Source organism: Rhinopithecus bieti, unplaced genomic scaffold, assembly GCF_001698545.2.
Source record: "Rhinopithecus bieti isolate Rb0 unplaced genomic scaffold, ASM169854v2 scaffold_21703, whole genome shotgun sequence".
In the NCBI taxonomy this organism is placed as follows: domain Eukaryota; kingdom Metazoa; phylum Chordata; class Mammalia; order Primates; family Cercopithecidae; genus Rhinopithecus; species Rhinopithecus bieti.
This window is the reverse complement of record NW_016812332.1, coordinates 3,381,309-3,402,087: the sequence shown is the minus strand read 5'-3', so window position 1 is coordinate 3,402,087 and position 20,779 is coordinate 3,381,309. Positions and strand designations below refer to the sequence as shown.

Genomic DNA, 20,779 nt, shown 5'->3' with positions numbered 1-20,779 from the left:
AAAAAAAAAAAAAAAAAAAAAAAAAAGATGTTTGAGGAATTACATGATGAGGCAGCTAGTATTTTCCAGTCATGTCCACAACATTATCTATCTCCCACCCCACATATTCTTTTTTACAATGTGACTTTGATAGTCTTCCCTAAGAGAGGGCCCGTGTTCTTTCCTCTTGAATCCATGCAGGCTTACGATTATAGTCAAAGTGACCACTGTGTGACTTCGAATGCTAACTCAATAAACAAAAGATGATACAGCTTCTACCGCATTCTTTTGGGACTCATGCTCTTAGAACCCAGTCACCATCCTGTGAGGAAGCCTAAGCAGCCACATTGAGAGTCCACATGTAGGTGTTCCAACTAACAAATCTAGGCAAGGTCCCAGCTAGAAGCCAGGCTCAACCGCATGCAACAGAACCAATCATCTGGTGATTCTAGTGCCTAAGTGTCAAGTCATTTCCCATCTTTGAGATTTCCTAGCTGAGGTCCCAGATATCGCAGAACAGAGACAAGCCATCTCCACTCTACCCTTTCCAGTTTTCAAAATCCAGATAATCTGTTAGCATAATTCTTGTTGTATACTACTAACTTTGGGGTGATTTGTCACACAGCAATAAGTAACTGATATAAATGATCTGCAAGTATCATGGTGCAGTTGGAAATCAGAGCCAAAGGGCAAAAGATCAGGATGAACTCGTTGAGTCCAGATTGTGTCTTAGCTTTTATCTGAGTACAAAGCAATAAAATGAAAATACTATAGAAACACATAATGTACAAAGTGAAAGCCCCCATAATTCCAACCAAGAGGTAATACTGTATCTGAAGATTGATGAGTATTAGTCCTTTTCTTGTTTTTTGTTTTGTTTTTAATTCTAAGAGAGACAGTCTTGCTCTGTAGGCTAGGCTGAAGTACAATGGCACAATTACAGCTCACTGCAGCCTTAAACACCACTATGCTTGGCTAATTTTTTTTTATTTTTTGTAGAGATGGGGGTCTCGTTATGTTGCCCAGGCTGGTTTCAAACTCCTGGGCTCAAGCAATCCTCCCATCTTGGCCTCCCACATGTGGGCAGTCGCTGCGCTGGGCCCTATTTTTTATATATTGATTTTTTAACAGGTAAGTTTTCTCTCTGTTGCTCAGACTGGTCTCCGACTCCTGGCCTCAAATGATCCTCCCACCTCAGCCTCCCAAAGTGCTAAGATTACAGGCATGCCCCACAGCACCCCACCTTTTTTGGTTTTGTTTTTTAAAAAGACAGCATCTCACTGTCACTCAGGCTAGAGTACAGTTGTGCAATCATAACTCAGTACTACCTTGGATGTTTCAGGAGCTCCAAACTCCTGGGCTCAAGCAATCCTCCTGCCTCAGCCTCCCAAAACACTGGGGTTACGGACCTGAGTCACTGCGCCTGGCCTCATTTTTCCATATGTTTTCGTTATTCATAAGTAGAACCATACTATAAATACTATCCCATAATTAGCTTATTTCCTTAGTTAATATGTTGTGACCGGCCAGATGCAGTGGCTCACGCCTGTAATCCTAACACTTTGGGAAGCTGAGGCAGGCAGATGGCTTTAGTTCAGGAGTTCCAGTCCAGCCTGGGCAACATAACCCTGTCTGTACAATAAATACAAAAATAAGCTGGGCATGGTGGCACATGCCTGCAATCCTAGCTAGTCAGGAGGTTAAGGTGGGAAAGATGGCTTGAACCTGGGAGATCGAGGCTGCAGCGAGCCAAGATGACACCACTGCACTCCAGCCTGGGCTGGAGATGGGGTTTCTCTGTCTGGACCAGACCTTGTCTCAAAAAAAAAAAAAAATTACTAACTGAATGAAATAAATATATAACATCAAACTTTGTAGGATACAACTAAAGTAGTATATAAAGATAAATTTATTGCATTAAATGCTTAAGGCCTCAAACACCAGCTTTCAAAAATCAAACCCCAGCTTTCACTTAAGAAAACAGAGGGCCGGGCTTGGTGGCTCACGCCTGTAATCCCAGCACTTTGGGAGGCCGAGGTGGGCGGATCATGAGGTCAGGAGATCGAGACCATCTTGACTAACACGGTGAAACCCTATCTCTATTAAACATACAAAAAACTAGCCGGGCGTGGTGGCGGACGCCTGTAGTCCCAGCTACTCGGGAGGCTGAGGCAGGAGAATGGCATGAACCCGGGAGGCGCAGCTTGCAGTGAGCGAGAGTGCGCCACTACACTCCAGCCTGGGCGACAGAGGGAGACTCTGTCTGAAAAAAAAAATAAATAAATAAGAAGAAAACAGAGAAGGGCAGGCATGGTGGCTCACGCCTGTAATCCCAGCACTTTGGGAGGTCGAGGCAGGCAGGTCACCTGAGGTTGCGAGTTAGAGACCAGCCTGACCAATATGGAGAAACCCCGTCTTTACTAAAAATACAAAAACACAAACAAAAAAAAAACTGGCCAGGTGTGGTGGTGCATGCCTGTAATACCAGCTACTTGGGAAGCTGAGGTGGGAGAATGGATTGAACCCGGGAGGCGGAGGTTGCAGTGAGCCAAGATCACACCACTGCACTCCAGCCTGGGCAACAAAAGCGAAACTCCATCTCAAAAAAAAAGGACAGAAAGAAAGAACACAGAGAAAAAGGTTGGGTGCAGTGGCTCACGCCTGTAATCCCACCACTTTGGGAGGCTGAGGCAGGTGGATCATCTGAGGTCAGGAGTTCGAGATCAGCCTTGACAATTTGGTGAAACCCCATCTCTACTAAAAAATACAAAAATTAGCCGGGTATGGTCTTGAGCGCCTGTAATCTGCTGAAGGAGGAGGAGAATCGCTTGAACCCGGGAGCTGGAGGTTGCAGTGAGCCAAGATCCCTGTCACTGCACTCCAGCCTGGGTGACAGAGTAAGACTGTCTCAAAAAAAAAAAAAAAAAAGAAAAGAAAAGAAAAAGAAGGCCGGGAACGGTGGCTCACGCCTGTAATCCCAGCACTTTGGGAGGCAAAGGTGGGCGGATCACAAGGTCAGGAGACCGAGACTATCCTGGCTAACATGGTGAAATTCCGTCTCTACTAAAAATACAAAAAATTAGCCGGGCATGGCAGCGTGAGCCTGTAGTCCCAGCTGCTGGGGAGGCTGAGGCAGGAGAATGGCATGAACCCAGGAGGTGGAGCTTGCACTGAGCCAAGATCGCGCCACTGCACTCTAGCCTGGGCAACAAGAGTGAGACTCCTTCTCAAAAAAAAAAAAAGAAAGAAAGAAAGAAAAAGAAAACAGAGGAAAAAAAGAGCAAATTAAACACAAAATCAAAGCAGAAGGCAATAATAAAGAACAGAAATCAATAAAACTTTAAACAGGAAAAATAGGGAAAATGAATGAAGCCAAAAGCTGGTTCTTGGAAAAGGTTCTTGAACAATGGATAAATCTCTAGCCAGATTAACCAAAATAACCAATATCAGGATTAAAAGGGGGTTTATCACTAATGATCCTACAGATATCAAAAGGATAAAAGGGAATATCACAAACAACTCTATGCCCATAAATTTAAATTCAGATTAAACAGACAAAGTCCTTACAAGACATTCTACTGGCCGGGCGTGGTGGTTCACGCCTGTAATCTCAGCACTTTGGGAGGCAGAGACAGGGATATCACCTGAGGTCAGGAGTTCAAGATCGGCCTGGCTAACATGGTGAAACTCCGTTTCTACTAAAAATGCAAAAAATTAGCCAGGCGTGGTGGCACGCGCCTGTAATTCCAGCTACTCCAGAGACTGAGGCAGGAGAATCATTTGAACCCAGGAGGCGGAGGTTGCAATGAGCCATGATCGCACCACTGTACTCCAGCCTGGCGACAGAATGACTCCATCTCAAAAAAAATAAAATAAGACATTCTACCAAAACTCACGCAAGAAACATTAGATAACCTGGATAATCCTGTATCTATCACAGAAACTAAATTAGTAGTAAAACCTTCAAACATAAAATTTACTCTCTTATGAACTGTGCTTTTGGTGCTTATCTAAAGAAATATTTGCGTAACGCAAGGTCACAAAGAATTTTCCTATGTTTTCTTCTAGAAGTTTTGTAGTTTTAGGTTTTACAACTAGGTCTGTGATTCATTTGGGTTTTTAAAAATATATATAGTGTGAGATATGTATCAAAGTTAAACTTATTGCATATGGATATCCAATTGTTTCAGCATCACAAAAAAAAACTATCCTTTTTCCACCGAACTGCCTTTGTACCTTTGTCAAAGTAAGTTTTCCATATATGTGGACAGAGTTCAGTCTATTTCTGAACTCTGTATTCTGTTCCACTGTTCTATTTGTCTTTGTTTATATCAATACTACATTGTCTTCATTACTGCAGCTGCATAATAAATACTGAAAGATAAAGTAGCATTATTTCCTAACTTTGTTCTTCATAAAAGTTGTTTTGGCAAGCCTAAGTCCTTTGCATTTCCATATAAATTTTGAAGTAAGTTTTTCAATGTCTACATCTTGCTGAATTTATCTCCAAGAATTTCAGAAGAAATAAAAACTTACGGCTGGACGCGGTGGCTCATGTCTGTAATCTCAGCACTTTGGGAGGCTGAGGTGGGCAGATCACCTGAGGTCAGGAGTTTGAGACCAGCCTGGCCAACATCGTGAAACCCCGTTCTTACTAAAAATACAAAAATCAGCCAGGTATGGTGGCAGGCACTTGTAATCCCAGCTACTTGGGAGGCTGAGGTAGGAGAATCACTTGTACTTGGGAGGCAGAGATTGCAGTGAGCCAAGATCGAGCCACTGCACTCCAGTCTGGGCAATAAGAGCGAAACTCCATCTCAAAAAATAAATAAATAAATATTTTTTAAAAACTTATGTTCTTACACACACAAAATCTATACACTACTGTTTATAGCAGTTTAGGTCATAATCACCAAAACATCCATGAAAAGGAATATTACTTAGCAATTAAAGAGAAGGAACTATTGATACAATAGCAACATTGATGAATTTCAAATGCAATATGCTAAGTCAAAGAAATCAGACTTAAAAAACTACATATTATATATATGAAAAGTCAAAACTATATCAACAGAAAACAGGCCACCAAGTGCCAGGCACTAGGGTGGGAAAAGGGTTTGAGTTCAAAGGGACAGCACTAGATGATGTTTCAAACTGATGGAAACGTTTTGCATTTCAATTGTAGTGGTGGTTACATGACTCATAGCAATGTACAATAATAAAAAGTTAACTTCACCGTATGTAATTTAAACAAATTTAAGAAAAAATTAACTATCATTCATAGAATAATCACAGCCCTCCCTGAATAATGCTAAAATGATACTTCTATGGCACAAAATTTTATATATAATGACAGTTATTCAAAATTTTAAGCTTGCCAAGTATTTACCTCTTACATAATAGGTAGAAATTCTCTGTTATTATCTTAAAACGAGTACTACATTATTAATATAACACCAATAGATTAGGAGACTTATTTAGGAAACTTTAGGATCAATCATTCTATACAGAACTCCTGTCAGAGTAGTCAACCACACAAGTGAGATTAAGAAGAATCTTCAGATGACTCCAAATTAGGCACTGGTTTCCAAAATGCTACCTGTAAAGACATCAGAATCTTTCCCTGATGGAAGCAAAGATAAGTATCTTAAAACAATAAAAAAGGTGGCCGGGCGCGACGGCTCAAGCCTGTAATCCCAGCACTTTGGGAGGCCGAGACGGGTGGATCACGAGGTCAGGAGATCGAGACCATCCTGGCTAACATGGTGAAACCCCGTCTCTACTAAAAAATACAAAAAACTAGCCGGGCGAGGTGGTGGCACCTGTAGTCCCAGCTACTCAGGAGGCTGAGGCAGGAGAATGGCGTAAACCCGGGAGGCGGAGCTTGCAGTGAGCTGAGATCCGGCCACTGCACTCCCGCCTGGGCGACAGAGCGAGACTCCGTCTCAAAAAAATAAAAAAAAATAAAATAAAATAAAAACAATAAAAAAGGTTACATGAGGTTCCAAAGAGAAAGAATTTCCCTGGGAATTGTAATATTTTCTGTACTATAACTACCATATGCTTTTTTCAGGCTATCTCAGTTGGACTTGGGCCAAGATTTCAGAAGACTGGCAATGACGTGAAAGAATTCAACTTTTTTTTTTTTTAAAGGGCATTATCTATAGAAAAGATATTTTATAAAATAGTCGGTAAATTAGGCACTTCATTTTAAAAAACGAAATATTTTAGCTGAAAACCTGAACACATCTGGTTTCTTAAAGACAATAAATAACACAACATATTTTGATTCATTGCATATTCCATTTTGCCTCTGCTCCCAGCCTTAACTTTCTTGGTATTGCTGAGCTAAAATAACTCCTGGTATAGTAGCTGAAAATTATGGTTTTCCCTTGCAAAGAAAAAGGGGGTAAAGTCCAATTATAGGATGTGAGTTTGCTTTTCTCCAATTAAAACACACATACAAATTTGACTGCAATTCATTCAACACATCCATTGAATGCCTTTCTATGCCAAGTGCTATGCTAAGTGTTGGGGGTAGGATACAAAGATGAGTAAGAAAGACTTCACTGACTCTGAGGAATTCAATCTAATGATACAGTCAAGAACTATGCAAAGCACACTTACAAAGTATTATAAAACACAATATCATACCTATACATAAGAATGATAAAAATCTATCTCTGATAAATTTTCCTTGTATTTTTGCTGTTAAAACTATTAACAGTGGTTTTTAACTTTTTTTTGTTTTGTTTTTGAGACAGGGTCTCACTCTGCAGCCCAGGCTGCAGTGCAGTGGTGCAATTTCGGCTCACTCCAACCTCTGCCTCCCAGGGTCAAGCGACTCCTCAGACTCCCAAGTAGCTGAGATTACAGGTGCATGCCACCAGAGCTCTGCTAATTTTTGTATTTTTAGTAGAGACGGGGTTTCACCACATTGGCCAGACTGCTCTCGAACTCCCGACTCAGGTGATCCACCCACCCCGGCCTCCCATAGTGCTAGGATTACAGGCGTGAGCCACTAGTGGTGCCTGGCCTCTACATTTTTTTAGCTGACAGAAACTTTGGTAATCGTCACAAAAGCTCCCTGAATTTAATCACCTATGGACCCCCTGGAGTACCAGGTTAGAAACCCTCGCAGACAATGTTTCTCATTCCAGCACTTCTCTCTGCTGTCCACTGAAATGCAGCACATACACAGTTGCTGTCTGTTTACAGAAATTCATTTAATTTTTTTTCTTTTTTTTGAGACAGAGTCTCACTCTGTCTCCCAGGCTAGAATGCAGTAGTGCAATCTGGGCTCACTGCAACCTCCGCCTCCCAGGTTCAAGCGATTCTCGTGCCTCAGCCTCCCGAGAAGCTGGAATTACATGAACGTGCCACCACGCCCTGCTAATTTTTGTATTTTTAGTAGGGACGGGATTTTGCCACGTTGGCCAGGCTGGACTTGAACTTCTGAGTTTAAGTCATCCACCTGCCTCAGCCTCCCAAAGTGCTGGGATTACAAGCATGAGCCACCGTGTTTGGTTCATTTATTTAACTCTTGAGGATTAAACATATTTGATATATCAATGAACATTCCTTCTCCAGAGAAGGATCAGGGCTGATCAACAAAAGTAATTCACTTCCCTATTACTCTGTCATTGGGTAGAAGAAGAAAACAGGTCAATATAGAAAAGGCAGGTACAGGTCAGGCATAGTGGCTCACACCTGTAATCCCAGCACTTTGGGAGGCCGAGGCAGGCGGATCACGAGGTCAGGAGTTTGAGACCAGCCTGGCCTATATGGTGAAACCCTGTCTCTACTAAAAAATACAAAAATTAGCTGGGTGTGGTGACACACGCCTGTAATCTCAGCTACTTAGAAGGCAGAGGCAGAAGAATCGCTTGAACTCGGGAGGTAGAGGTTGCAGTGAGCCGAGATCACGCCACCGCACTCCAGCTTAGACGACAGAGCGTGACTCCATCTCAGAAAAAAAAAAAAAAAAAAAAGGCAGGTACATTTATCATAGAAAGTCAGGAAAGTACTTATTGATACCATTACTATTTCTGCTACAAAAAAAGAATACAATACTCTTCCACCTGCACACTAACAACCAGTTTCTCAACTCCACAAACATCTTCCATGGGCATTTTAGGCATTAGGTGGAAAAAATTCCAATATAAGGAATTTCTTCAATTCATTCCTTCACCATCTGGATATTAGCTATTTGTGTGCCAGGCACTATGCTCAGCAATGGGAAAACAAAGATGAGCTCATAGTCCAGTGGAGAACTCAAAATATAGTAAAGTGGTAGTAGTGTATACATGTGAGAACATGCAGGAGGGGTCTTTGAAGACACTTAAATTTAACCCGCTAGGTAAAGAACCCAACAGATTCTGTAAAAGGCAGTAGTAATACAGGCAAATCAATTTTTAAGAGTATAACTCAGGACCACGCACTGTGGCTCAGACCTGTAATCCCAGCATTCCGGGAAGCCAAGGCGAGCAGATCACCTGAGGTCAGGAGTTCAAGACCAGTCTGGCCATCATGGTGATATCCAGTCTCTATAAAAAATACAAAAATAAGCCTGGCTTGCTGGCACATGCCTGTAGTCTCAGTTACTTGGGCGGCTGAGCCACAAGAATCACTTGAACCCAGGAGGCAGAGGTTTAAGTGAGCCGAAATCACATCACTGCACTCCAGCCAGGATAACAGAGCAAGACTCCAGCTCAAAAAAAAAAAAAAAAAAAAAAAGACTATAACTCTGGTTATAGTTAGCTTTGATGAAAGGATGTCTGTTACAAAGCTACTAGCACTAACTGAGCATATTCACTTTTCCATACCAATCCCAGATACTACCACTCTTTTTAATCTCATACTTCAAGAAGAAAATAATCATCAGATCAAATCCCTTCAATTTTATTTACTTATTTATTTGAGACAGGGTCTCACTCTGTAGCCCAGGCTTAGTGCAGCGGCACAATCACGGGCTCACTGCAGCCTCCACCTCCAAGGCTCAAGTGATCCTTCCCACCTCAGCCTCCTGAGTAGCTGTGACTACGGGTGCAACCATAACCAACTAAAGCAACCATACCCAACTAATTTTTTATTATTTATAGAGACAGGGTCTCACTATGTTGTTCAAGCTGGTCTCAAAATCCTGGATTCAAGCTATCCTCCCACCTCTGCCTCCCCAAGTGCTGAAATTACAGGCATGAGCCACCACACCCAGCCCTTCAACCTTTTTTTTTTTAAGAGACAGAGTCTTACTCTGTCACCCAGGCTGGAATGCAGTGTTGTGATCTCAGATCACTGCAACCTCCACCTTCTGGGCTCAAACTATTCTCATACCTCAGCCTCCTGAGAAGCTGTGATTACAGGGGTGTGCCACCACACCTGGCTAATTTTTTGTATTTTTAGTAGAGAGGGGGTTTCGCCATGTTGGCCAGGCTGGTCTCGAACCCTTGACCTCAAAACTGATCCACCCGCCCTGGCCTCCCAAAGTGCTGGGATTACAGATAGGCACGAGCCACCACGCCCAGCCCCAGTCCTTCAACTTTTTACCATCAAACCCAAAACATGTGCATCTAACGTCTCCATCTTCTCTTTTATAACGGTAGCATACAACTTCTTTCTTAGTAGACTGGCCTAAAACCAGTCTCTCCACCAGTAGATCAGGGTTTTGCTACTCAAGGTGGGATTTTCTGACCAACAGCTTCTGCATAATCTAGGACCATATTAGAAATTTAGAGTATCAAGCTTCATACAAGACCAACTGAATCAGAATATGCAGCTTAACATGATCCCCAGGTGATTCTCATTATGCACATTAAAATTTAAGAAGTACTGCTTCTATACAAAAGCCAATTCTCTCCCAGTTTTTCAGAATCCTTACCCTAGGGATTATTCACTCGCTCTCTTAGCTCTGACCTTTAAGAGAAAAAAACCCACACTCCTTTTCCAATTCAGTTCTTCAAAAAAGTTTCCAAATGTCCTCAATTTCACGTCCCACTCACTCCTCAACCCATTTAAATCTGCCCCTTACCACTACTCCACTCAGCTCTCATTAAGATCAATGACCTTGAAAATGTTGCTAAATCTAAAGGACATCTTTTCATCTTAACCCTACTTGACCTCTCACTAGTATTCAAAACAATTGCCCTTTCTCTTCTTGAATCATTTTCTTTCCTGTGTTACACGTGCACTAATGATGCAAAAGCAATGGTGGATAAAAGTGCAGGTGCTTTAATATGAATCAAGGCAGTAGCACTAAGCTGTACTACTAGTTAACTGTATTCTTCACTGCCAAGCACGAGTATTAAGAAAAAAGCCAATTTCACCAAAGAATAAACTACATGATGCAACAAAAGTATTCAATTTACTAAATCTCAACCCTTGAAGATACATCTTTTCAATATTCTACTTAAAGGAAATGGGAATTAATTATAAAGCACTGCATACTGAAGAATCATGGCAAAGTACATAACTTGAGAACTGAACTAGCCACTTTTTTCTTGCAACACCTTTTTTACTTGAAGGACTATCAGACAAACTGATTATTCAGACTTGGATATCTGGCAAACATTTTCTCAAAATTTAATCATGTATGCCTTTCATTTCAAGGAAAACAATCAACAGTATTTGTTGCCAATCATAACACTCAACAAGCAAAAATGACAATTTTGGAAAACTTGTATTTCATACCATGAGCTTGCCAGCTTCTGAATATTTAAAAACTTGTCTGATGAGAGTGGTCGTCATATTAACAAATATGACTTTTTGGCACTGTGGAATGAGATACGTCCACATTTGGAAAATCTATGTAACTCAGTGGACTGATATTTTCCACATGACCAATGCATGATTTTTGCGAAAGTAAATATGGGTAAAACAGTCACTCAAAGTATAAGACAGACCATCAGATTTTAATGTAACAGAGTATAAATTCACTGACATGATATCAGAATCCACATTACTATAACTAATATAACTGTATAACTAATCCTGGCAGGGTGTAGTGGCTCATGCCTGTAATCCAGCACTTTGGGAGGCCAAGGCAGGTACATCACTTGAGGTCAGGAGTTCGAGACCAGCCTGACCAACATAAAATACTAAAAATAAAAAAATTATCCCGGTGTGGTTGTGTGTGCCTGTAGTCCCAGTTACTGAAGAGGCTAAGGTGGGAGAACTGCTTGAATCTAGGAAGTGGAGGTTGCAGTGAGCCAAGATTGCACCACTACACTCCAGCCAGGGTGCGAAACCCTGTCTCGAAGGAAAAAAAAACAAAACAGAATCCACATTATAACTAACCCTTAAGAAACTATCACTTGTTGAATTTTGATATGTTATTAAAGAAGCATATCCATGATTATGTTAAAAAATATAATATTCTTCCCTTCCCCAAATACACCTGTGGATGATTTTTTCATATATTTCAATCAAAATAACATAATGCAACAAACTGAATGCAGAAGTAGACATGAGAATCCAGCTATCTTCCATTAAGGCAGATTTTAAGCAGACTTGCAAAAATGTAAATCAATGCCACTATCCTCCCAAAACGTTTTCTTTTAAAAAAGTTATTTTTCTAAAAAAAAATTTTAATGCATAAGGCGTTTATTATTATAGTAATTTTTTTGGGGGGGGATGGAGTCTCGCTCTGTCGCCCAGGTCGTAGTGCACTGGCGCAATCTCGGCTCAGTGTAAGCTCCGCCTCCTGGGTTCTGACCTAAGGTCAGGAGTTCAAAATCAGCCTGGCCAACATGGTGAAACCCCGTCTCTACTAAAAATACAAAAATTAGCCACACACGGTGGTGCGCACCTATAATCCCAGCTACTAGGGAGGCTGATGCTGGAGAATCACTTGAACCCAGGAGGCAGAGGTTGCAGTGAGCCAAGATCGTGCCACTGCACTCTGGCCTGGGTGACAGAGCAAAACTCCATCTCAAAAAAAAAAAAAAAAACTTCCTAGTTTCATTCTGAATATGGCAAATAGCAGTAAGCATATTAACATAAACAAAAGTTCTTCGGGATCCACAATAATTTTTAAGAGCTTAAGGAAGTCCTGAGACCATAGAGTTTAAGCATCACTGCCCTAGACCTCAATCACATCCCATAGCCACAATTAACCTCCACAGGCGCTTGACTCTAACATTTTTCTCTAATCCAGGCATCACCTCCAATTTCCAGAGTCATTCATACAACTGCTTCCTTAATATCTCCCGAGTTGTCCCAAAAGTACCGCATACTCAACATATCCAAATCCAAACTCATGATCTCAATACCTCAAAATATGGTCCTCTTCCAGTGTTCTCTCTCAGTGAGAGGCATCATCATCCATTGTAACCTGAGTCATCCATGACACTTCCTTCTCACTCTCTCATATGTAATCATTTGACAAGTCCTGATTATCTTGCCTTCCAAATCTCTCTCAAATCTATTCAACTTTCTACTTTTACCACAAAACCCTCTGTCTCTCTGGATCACAGCCTCCGATCAAGTCTACAAGCATTTGTTTGTTTTGTCCCCACTTCCTATCTCTCCTTACTCATCCCTTCCTAGCTCTAGGAAAAACCACTTCCCCTTTCTTGGCCAGGCACGGTGGCTCATGCCTGTAATCCCAGCACTTTGGAAGGCCAAGGCGGGAGGATCACTTAAGCTCAGGAGTTCTAGATGAGCCTGGGGAACCTAGTAAGACCTTGTCTCCATCTAATTTTTTTTAAAAAGAAAAAATGATCATGCCTGTAATCCCAGCACTTTGGGAGGCCAAAGCAGGCAGATCACTTGAGGTCAGGAGTTCAAGACCAGCCTGGCCAACACGGTGAAACCCCATCTCTACTAAAAACACAAAAAGTAGCCAGGCATGGTGGCATGTGCCTATAATTCCAGTTACTGGGGAGGCTGAGGTAGGAGAATCACTTGAACCTGAGAGGTGGAGGTTGCAATGAGTTCAGATCACGCCATTACACTCCAACCTGGGTGAGACAGCAAGGCTCTTATCGCGAAAAAAAAAAAAAGAAAAACCACTTCCCCAAAGACCACTCAGTCCATCCCCACCTCTCTAGGTCTTGTCCCTGCTTCATTCATGCTGTCATAGTACCCTGATCTTTTCCTTCATGACACTTAACACAGTTTGTAACCACAATTTTTTTCCACAATTATCTGTCTTCCCTATTAGACTATTAGGCACCATAAGGGCAGAGCCTGTATTTATTTGTTTTGGTCATCACCATACCTTTCCAAGACCTGACATAAAGTAGACAATTTAAAGGTTAAAAAACTTGTTCCTGTACAGGTATTTTTTTTACCTTTTAGTGTAAACATACCAAAAAAGATTTTTTTTTACCACTGTGTTCAACAGCTTTGGAATCTGGACTCAAAAATGTTCCTTGGATATCTCTTGAAGGATACACTAGAAAATGATTAACAGTGCTTTCCTCTGGGAAGAGGAACCAAGTAACCAGGAGACAGGAAAGGGAAGACAACAGACTTTTTACTGTACATGGTTTTGTGCCCTCAAAATTAAGTGACATCATTATTTTTTAAATAGAGCCTTCTGGTACCTAAAAGCATCTTCTGAGATGTTCAATTTCCAGAGGACATAACTTTCAAATTATATTAAGATTTAGTAGCAAGATCTATAAATGCCCATGATACACATTTATAACATTAATACATACAATGATCACTTATTTTGATGTGAATACAAAAGTACTCATTAGCTAATAACTCATATTACTTTTTTTTTTGGAGGCAGGGTCTCACTCTGTTGCTGAGGCTGGAGTGCAATGGTACAATCTTGGTTCACTGCAACCTCCATCTCCAAGGTTCAAGAGATTCTCCTGCCTCAGCCTCACAAGTAGCTGAGATTACAGGCACATGCCACAATGCCCAGCTAATTTTTGTACTTTTAGTAGAGATGGGTTTCGCCATGTTGGCCAGGGTGGTCTCGAACTCCTGACTTCAAGTGATCGGCCCACCTCAGCCTCCTAAAGTGCTGGGATTACAGGTGTGAGCCACCACACCACCACACCTAGCCATATTACATTTTAGAGCTCAATCATACATTAGGTAAAAGCAAAAACCAATCTTGAACATGTTTTACTTTCTGGAGCATTACCTTGATAAGTTCAGGCATTAATAAGAAGCACTGACACATCATAGAAAAAGTTATATTCCTTTAACTTCAAAAAGACACTGTCAAAATGGGTACAAACAGTGGAGGGCTGGCTGGGCATGGTGGCTCACGCCTGTAATTCCAGTACTTTGGGAGGCTGAGGCAGGCGGATCACGAGGTCAGGAGATTCAGACCATCCTGGCAAACATGGTGAAACCTCGTCTCTACTAAAAGTACAAAAATTAGCCGGGCATGGTGGCGCATGCTTGTAGTCTCAGCTACTCAGGAGGTTGAAGTAGGAGAATCACTTGAACGCAGGAGGCGGAGGTTGAGCGAGCCAAGATTGCACCACTGCACTCCAGCCTGAGTGACAGAGCGAGACTCTGTCTCAAAAAAAAAAAAAAAGTGGAGAGCCACGTACAATACTAAGTTAAAGAAAAAAAAAATCCTTGACTATTATCCCATTTATTTTCAGAAAAATCCTGCAAGGATGAGGAAACAGACTCCAAAGGCTATCATACAACGATTCAGTGGAAAAGGCAGCTATCTGAACCCAAGTCTATCCCATTGCAGAGGCCATTGTTTCTACCACACCACCTGCCTTTCTTGACTAAACAGATGTGTAACTATCAAGACAAGTTAACTAGGCAAACATATTATCATGACATACAGGCATGTTTTGGTTTATTAGACAGAACTAAGTCCTATTTGCTACTACTTTATGAAATCAAGGTAGTATGAAAGATTTTTACCAATATTCAAAATATGCATATCATTTTGCTTTTTTTGCCTGCCTTGAGTTGTTTAAAAGAATTTTAAAAGACCTTCCCAAATCAAGCACTTTATTCATGGAATAAAGTGCTAAAATAAAATTTTAAATGAGATATTTATTAATGATGGTATCAGTGGGTAGCCCACTTTACTCAAAACACTTAACATACATTCTCGCCTTTAATCCTCCCAAGAAGCCCACTGGAAAAAAGACTACTGGCTGGGCATGGTGACTCACGCCTGTAATCCCAGCACTTTGGGAGGCTGAGGCAGGCGGATCATGAGGTCAAGAGATGGAGACTATCCTGGCCAACATGGTGAAATCTCATCTCTACTAAAAATACAAAAATTAGCCAGGTGTGGTGGTGTGCACCTGTAGTCCCAGCTACTTGGGAGGCTGAAGCAGGAGAATCACTTGAACCTGGGAGGCGGAGGTTGCAGTCAGCCAAGATTGCACCACTGCACTCCAGCCTGGGCAACAGAGCAAGACTCCGTATGAGACTCCACTTTACAGGGGAAGAAAGTAAGACTCTCAGGGGCTAATGAACACAGCAGACCAAGAATCTGAACCCAAGTCTCTGAGGCCACAGCCTATTCTTTCCATCTCCCTATGCCTGCCTCACTAGTTTCAAGAAGGAACCAGGACAAAAGAAAATCTGGCTATATAATGAAGAAAGCAAACTAATGTTTAAAAACAAAACAATCACAAAATTAAATCAAATGTCTAGTTTTTGGAGGTTACTGGTACGGTACACCAAACATAAGGTACACCAAACCCCTTCAACTTGAAATACTCTTGTACCTTCACATAGTAAATCACATCTAACTTAACTTCAGTTAAGTTCATTTCCTTAAAATTACATTATAAAGCCAGGTATGGTGGCACAGCCTGTAGTCCCAGCTAGTGAAGAGGACGAGGCAGGAGAATCACTTGAACCCAGGAGTTCGAGGCCAGCCTGGGCAACATAGTGAGATCCCAGTCTCTTAAAAAAAAAAAAAAATTACATCATACTATATGTGAATAAAGCCTAGAAGGGAAAATGGAAAAAGTAACAGTTGTTATGTTAGGATGGAAGAATTTTACAGAGATAAATTTTACATTTTAAAAATTTCCTTTAAACTGTTTTAATATGGCAACACTTTTTTAAATGTCATAGCAAATACCTCTACTATATATTAGTACTAAACAGAAGCTACGAAATGACAACTGACTTGACTGACAAGTATGAGTTTTAAAATACCAAAAGTAACTTTCAGGTTACCCCTAATGAAATCTATGAACACAATTTTTAATCTTGAGAGTCAGGATGAGGAAAACAATTAAAAAAAAATTTTTTTTTAAATCTACTTTACTGCAAATCCTGCTAAAACAAGTGTCAGCTAAGGGCTAAGTTATTCTTACATACTCAAAACTCTGCCAATCGTAAACCCGGGAGGCAGAGCTTGCAGTGAGCCGAGATCGCGCCACTGCACTCCAGCCTGGGCGACAGAGCGAGACTCCGTCTCAAAAAAAAAAAAAACTCTGCCAATGACAAAAACCGGTGGAAATAAATGGACCACTAACTAATTGTAATTTGGAAATTTTATTAATAAGGATTTTTATCTTAGTACTGTTTTAACAAGAGTTACAACTGAAAGTTATTCAATAATCAAAAATCAAGGTACTTTAAAAATTTTGCCAATTGACTAATATAGACTTTATTCCCACCTGAAACACATTAAGATAATTATATCAAATTTTAGGTCAACATCTCAAACATTTTCTACTAATTACCTTAAAATGGCATTAAAATGAATAAAGAAACATCAGAGTTTTCAATTACTTATTATTGGAGTTCAAAACTGTAAATACAAATATAAAATAAACAGTAAAAATTAAACACATGTTCAACACTCAGAAGAATGGTTACTCTGACTGGACAAGTTATGACTTATATAAGAGGGAAAAAATGGCTTTAAGGCCTATCTAGTATGAATTATCTTTTATATTTTCGCATAAATACTAAGTTATAACCTCTCAATAAAACTGTTTAAACTCCTCAAACTTCAAAATATTTCTACTACTCTAAATTTTCTACTCTTCTGATATATGCTTAAGATCCAATTTATATCTTCCTAAACTGAAATTTACAAACCAATGATCTGCTTCAACAAAAGTATTGTCATATAACATCAATGAAGAAATGGGCAGTTCAAAACATGTTTATTATCATCTCTTATTCCATTAAGTCAATTTCATGGTACAGAAATACATACCTTTACGAATATAAATATTTGTATTTTCCCCAGTTCATGACATATTTTGAAAATGAATCAACCAAGCTATGGGTTAAAATTAGTATTCCTACTAATTCACATTCATTCAACAAATATGTATTTGTGTCATCGTAATTATCAGTCCTAGAGTTACTTCACCTACCAATTTTTATTTCTTGGAAAAGTGTAAATACAAAACTCTTCAGGAATTTTTTTAAAGATATGTGTTAAAATTCACTAGAGAAATTTCTACATAAACTGAAGTCAGGGAATGGTTGAAAACAGACGTCACTACAGTAACCCAAAGGAAGATGATGAAGGAATGTACTTACGTTTCAAAACAACGATCCACGTTGTCAGACATCAAAAGCAGCATGCATAGCTGTTCAAGGGCTATTAGTTGCATGTCCCTTTCATCTCCCTGTCCCATCTGTAGCCATTCCAGCAATGTATCTGGGTCCACATCTGCCATGGTTTTTTAAAAGCCTCTTTGCTTAAATTTGAAAAGTAAAGGGGAAAAAGTCCTTTAAATGTCCAGGACTGATCAGCTTGGGCTTAAATTTTTCCTTTACATCTGCTAGAACCAAATGTTCATAGTGTCCTCCTAGCAATTAAAAAAGACTGCTAAGTACGTTTGGACATAAGAGTGCTTAATACAGTTTTTCAACTTTCCTCATCCGCCAGGTTTAACGTACAGATATCACACCAAATGAAAACCAGTTTCGCAGAGTATATAAGCTGATTAGGTTGCTGCTTAACTAGAAACCAGAGCTGTCTGTGTCAAAGACAGTCAAGCTTCAGATCCCACTACTGCTATCACTAAAGTCTATGCCAAAAAGCAAGGAACACCTAACTAAAGGTTCTGTTTTTTCCGGCAAACTTCATCCCCCTCCTTCTCCACCCAAAACTGATCTTCAGATAAGGGTTAGATTCAGTATTTTGAGGAAACTCTAAACACCTTGATCCAATCCCCTTTCAAATTGTTTCTCCTTCAAAATTACCACCAACTTCACAAATTCTGCTGACTTCTCAATTTACTTCTATTTTAAAGATGTCCAAATACAAACGACAATTATATATAAGATTTATCTATGAATAAACAGTTGGTTAGGAATTCTGGCAGTCGTGACAACTATTCTTAAAAGTTTAAAAAAAAAAAAAAGACTAAAAGTAAATGCAATGGACTAGCAGGTTACGGATCCGAATATAGGCCAACCTAGGGCCCTCTTTCCCATCTTCACAAGATAGGGCAGTTGGTTAAAAAAACAAAAACAAAACCGAGAAGCAGCCCCAACAGGCAAGTCATTACAAAAACGCCCCGTAAGCGCCCTAACTGGAGGACAGCTCTGGGTCCTACGTAAGGCAGCCGCAGGTGTGGGAAGACGGCGGCGGGGCGCGGTGGGCACCCAACGGCGGCGACCAGCGGGGTTGACCCCACACCCGGGGCCCGGCCGAGCCGGGAGCTGAGAGGCGCTGGCCCCCACGCTCTGGTTTCCCAGCACCAAACCCCACTAAGTTAACTACCTGTGTCTAGGAGGAGGGGAAGTTCTGGGGAAGCAGCAGCAAGCCTTCGTGCCCGAGAGGAGGCCGCCGGGCCAGGCAGGGCGCCGGATCTCCCGGGAGCTGCGCCCGGAACTCGAAGGCCTAGCAGCGAACCCTTCTCAAGGGCAAAAGGAGCCGGCCTGGGGGCGGGCAAGCCGGGCCCCGCCGCCGGCAGGGCCCCAGGAGGGGAACAAAGGGGCCAGCGGGGAAGTCGGCAGCAGCCTGGCCGACCTCACTCGGCGCCGGGGTCTCGCTTTCCGCCACTCGCCGGGCGTCGGGGATCCTGGCCCCCACGCAGGGCCCTTCCGACGGTCCGAGGCGCTCCCGCCTCCCCTTCCCGCAGGCTCTTACTCGGGCTTGTCGTTCCAAACCGCTCGGATCCAGCTCCCAGCAGGCCACGGGCACAGCCAGGCCCGGCCGCGGCCCTAGAGTTCCCAAGAAGCCGCAGGCCGCGCAGGTCGAACCGGGCAGGCGGCACAGGAAAAGCCGCGCCTCGTCCCTCCCCTTCCTCCGCGGGGACCTGGTGACAGGGAAGCGAGAGGTTCTCCCGTGCGGCAGCAGCCAGCGCACGTCCCGTTCCCAGCACGCGGCTCCTCAGGCCCTGCAGCTCAGAGGCCCGCGCGGTGCTGCGGGCGGCGGCAGCGGCGGCGAGGGGGGGAGGCCCCGTCCATCGCGAACCGGGAGGGGGAAGGGAGGAGGGTCGAGCGAGAGCCAGGCGGGGAAGCTGCCGAGGGCAGCCGAGCCCTGCGGAGGCGGAGCAAATCCGCTCCCCCGGCGGCGACCCCGCCGGCGGCCACCTGGGGCGCTGCGGAGACTGCCGACCGCCGCGCAGGGGCGCCAACAGGGGACGCCGCGTCGCCGCCGCGTCTCCGCCCCTGCCCCGGCGCTCTTGTCCCCTCCGCCTCGGGCTGGGTCGTACGTTTACGCCGCGACTTTTCTGTGGTGCGCCCTGGCGCCCTTCTCGCTTCCCTGTCAGTCCGAGCACGCTCGTGCACGCACGTCCAGCTTGCTTGGCGCGGTGGCTAACACTTCGCGCACTACTGCGGAGGGCGTCGCACCGCACAGCACAGCAAAGCTGCGGCCCAACCTGTCCCGGCTGAGCCTTCCGCCCGAGGCCACCCGCATTCCGCCACGATCTTCCCTCCTCGCGCACGGAAGTGCGTCGCGTAAGGAAGGCTCCTCCCCCAGCTCCTGGGAGGCCGACCGCCCGGCAATTCACCCCAAAGAAAACCCTTCAGAGCAACCCTGGGAAAGAGATGCTGCCGAGGATTATCATCGTTGTACAGATGAGACACTGAGGCTTCAGGAAAGCGCAGATGCAGGCCTAGCGCCGTGCCCGGTCGGCAGCAGCACTGAGAGTGCACTTTTGACTATGTTTCTTGTGGCTTGTGGTCACAAGTATGTCTGTGGTTATTCTTTTCAAACTTTATTTCACACGCATTAAGAATAAAAGATGAATGGTTATAGGACGTACTTGGAGCCCGGAGACGTCCTACTGTACTCTCACTTTTATCCTTTAAACAAAAAGAAAAATCAATACATGGTAGTATTTGAGACATGGTCCCTCAAGCAACCAGAGGAGCTGCTAGGTATGAGTAAAGAACAGCATTTGGGGGTGCTGCGGTGCCTGTAATACCAGCACTTTATGATTTTATCCTCTTGAGACCCGGAGTTCGAGACCAGCCTGAGCAACAGAGAGCCCTGGTCTCTGAAGAAAAATTAAAATTACAAAAAAAGTACCCAGACGTGGTGACGCACACCTGTGGTCCCAGCCACTGGAGAGGTTGAGATGGGATGATCCCTCGAGCCCAGGAAATTGAGGCTGCAGTGAGCTTTGATAATGCCACCTCACTCCAGCCTAGGCGACTAAGCAAATTTGTCATTTCCAGAATACTGGGTTTTTTTTTTTCTTTTTTACTGGTTCCTCAGAAAAAGAACCAGTATTTTGGAAATGACAAATATGTACTTCAGATAGCTATCCGCGCGTGTCCCGTTGTCGCAGGTAATGGTCCCTTTAGGTATCTTGTTAACGAAACAAGAGAAAAAGAGGATTCAACTATTTTGTCACAACTCCAACCCATGAGGATAATTACTTAGATGTCATGAGTGTGAGTTGGAGCTCCCAGGAAACTT

At 42.7% G+C, this 20,779-nt stretch overlaps 1 protein-coding gene across 1 annotated transcript in view; it reads right to left on the bottom strand.

Annotated features, from left to right (window-relative positions):
• The window catches only part of HECTD1 (HECT domain E3 ubiquitin protein ligase 1), a 117,068-nt gene extending 97,965 nt beyond the window's left edge, over positions 1-19,103 (bottom strand). Inside the window, exons 1-2 of the mRNA XM_017895868.1 lie at positions 18,998-19,103; positions 17,437-17,597 (exon numbers count right to left, since the gene is read on the bottom strand). Of these exons, the coding sequence (XP_017751357.1) occupies positions 17,437-17,576 (140 nt within the window). The 5' untranslated portion in view covers positions 17,577-17,597; positions 18,998-19,103. The remainder of the gene's footprint in view (positions 1-17,436; positions 17,598-18,997) is intronic.
• Positions 19,104-20,779: the final 1,676 nt, after the last annotated feature.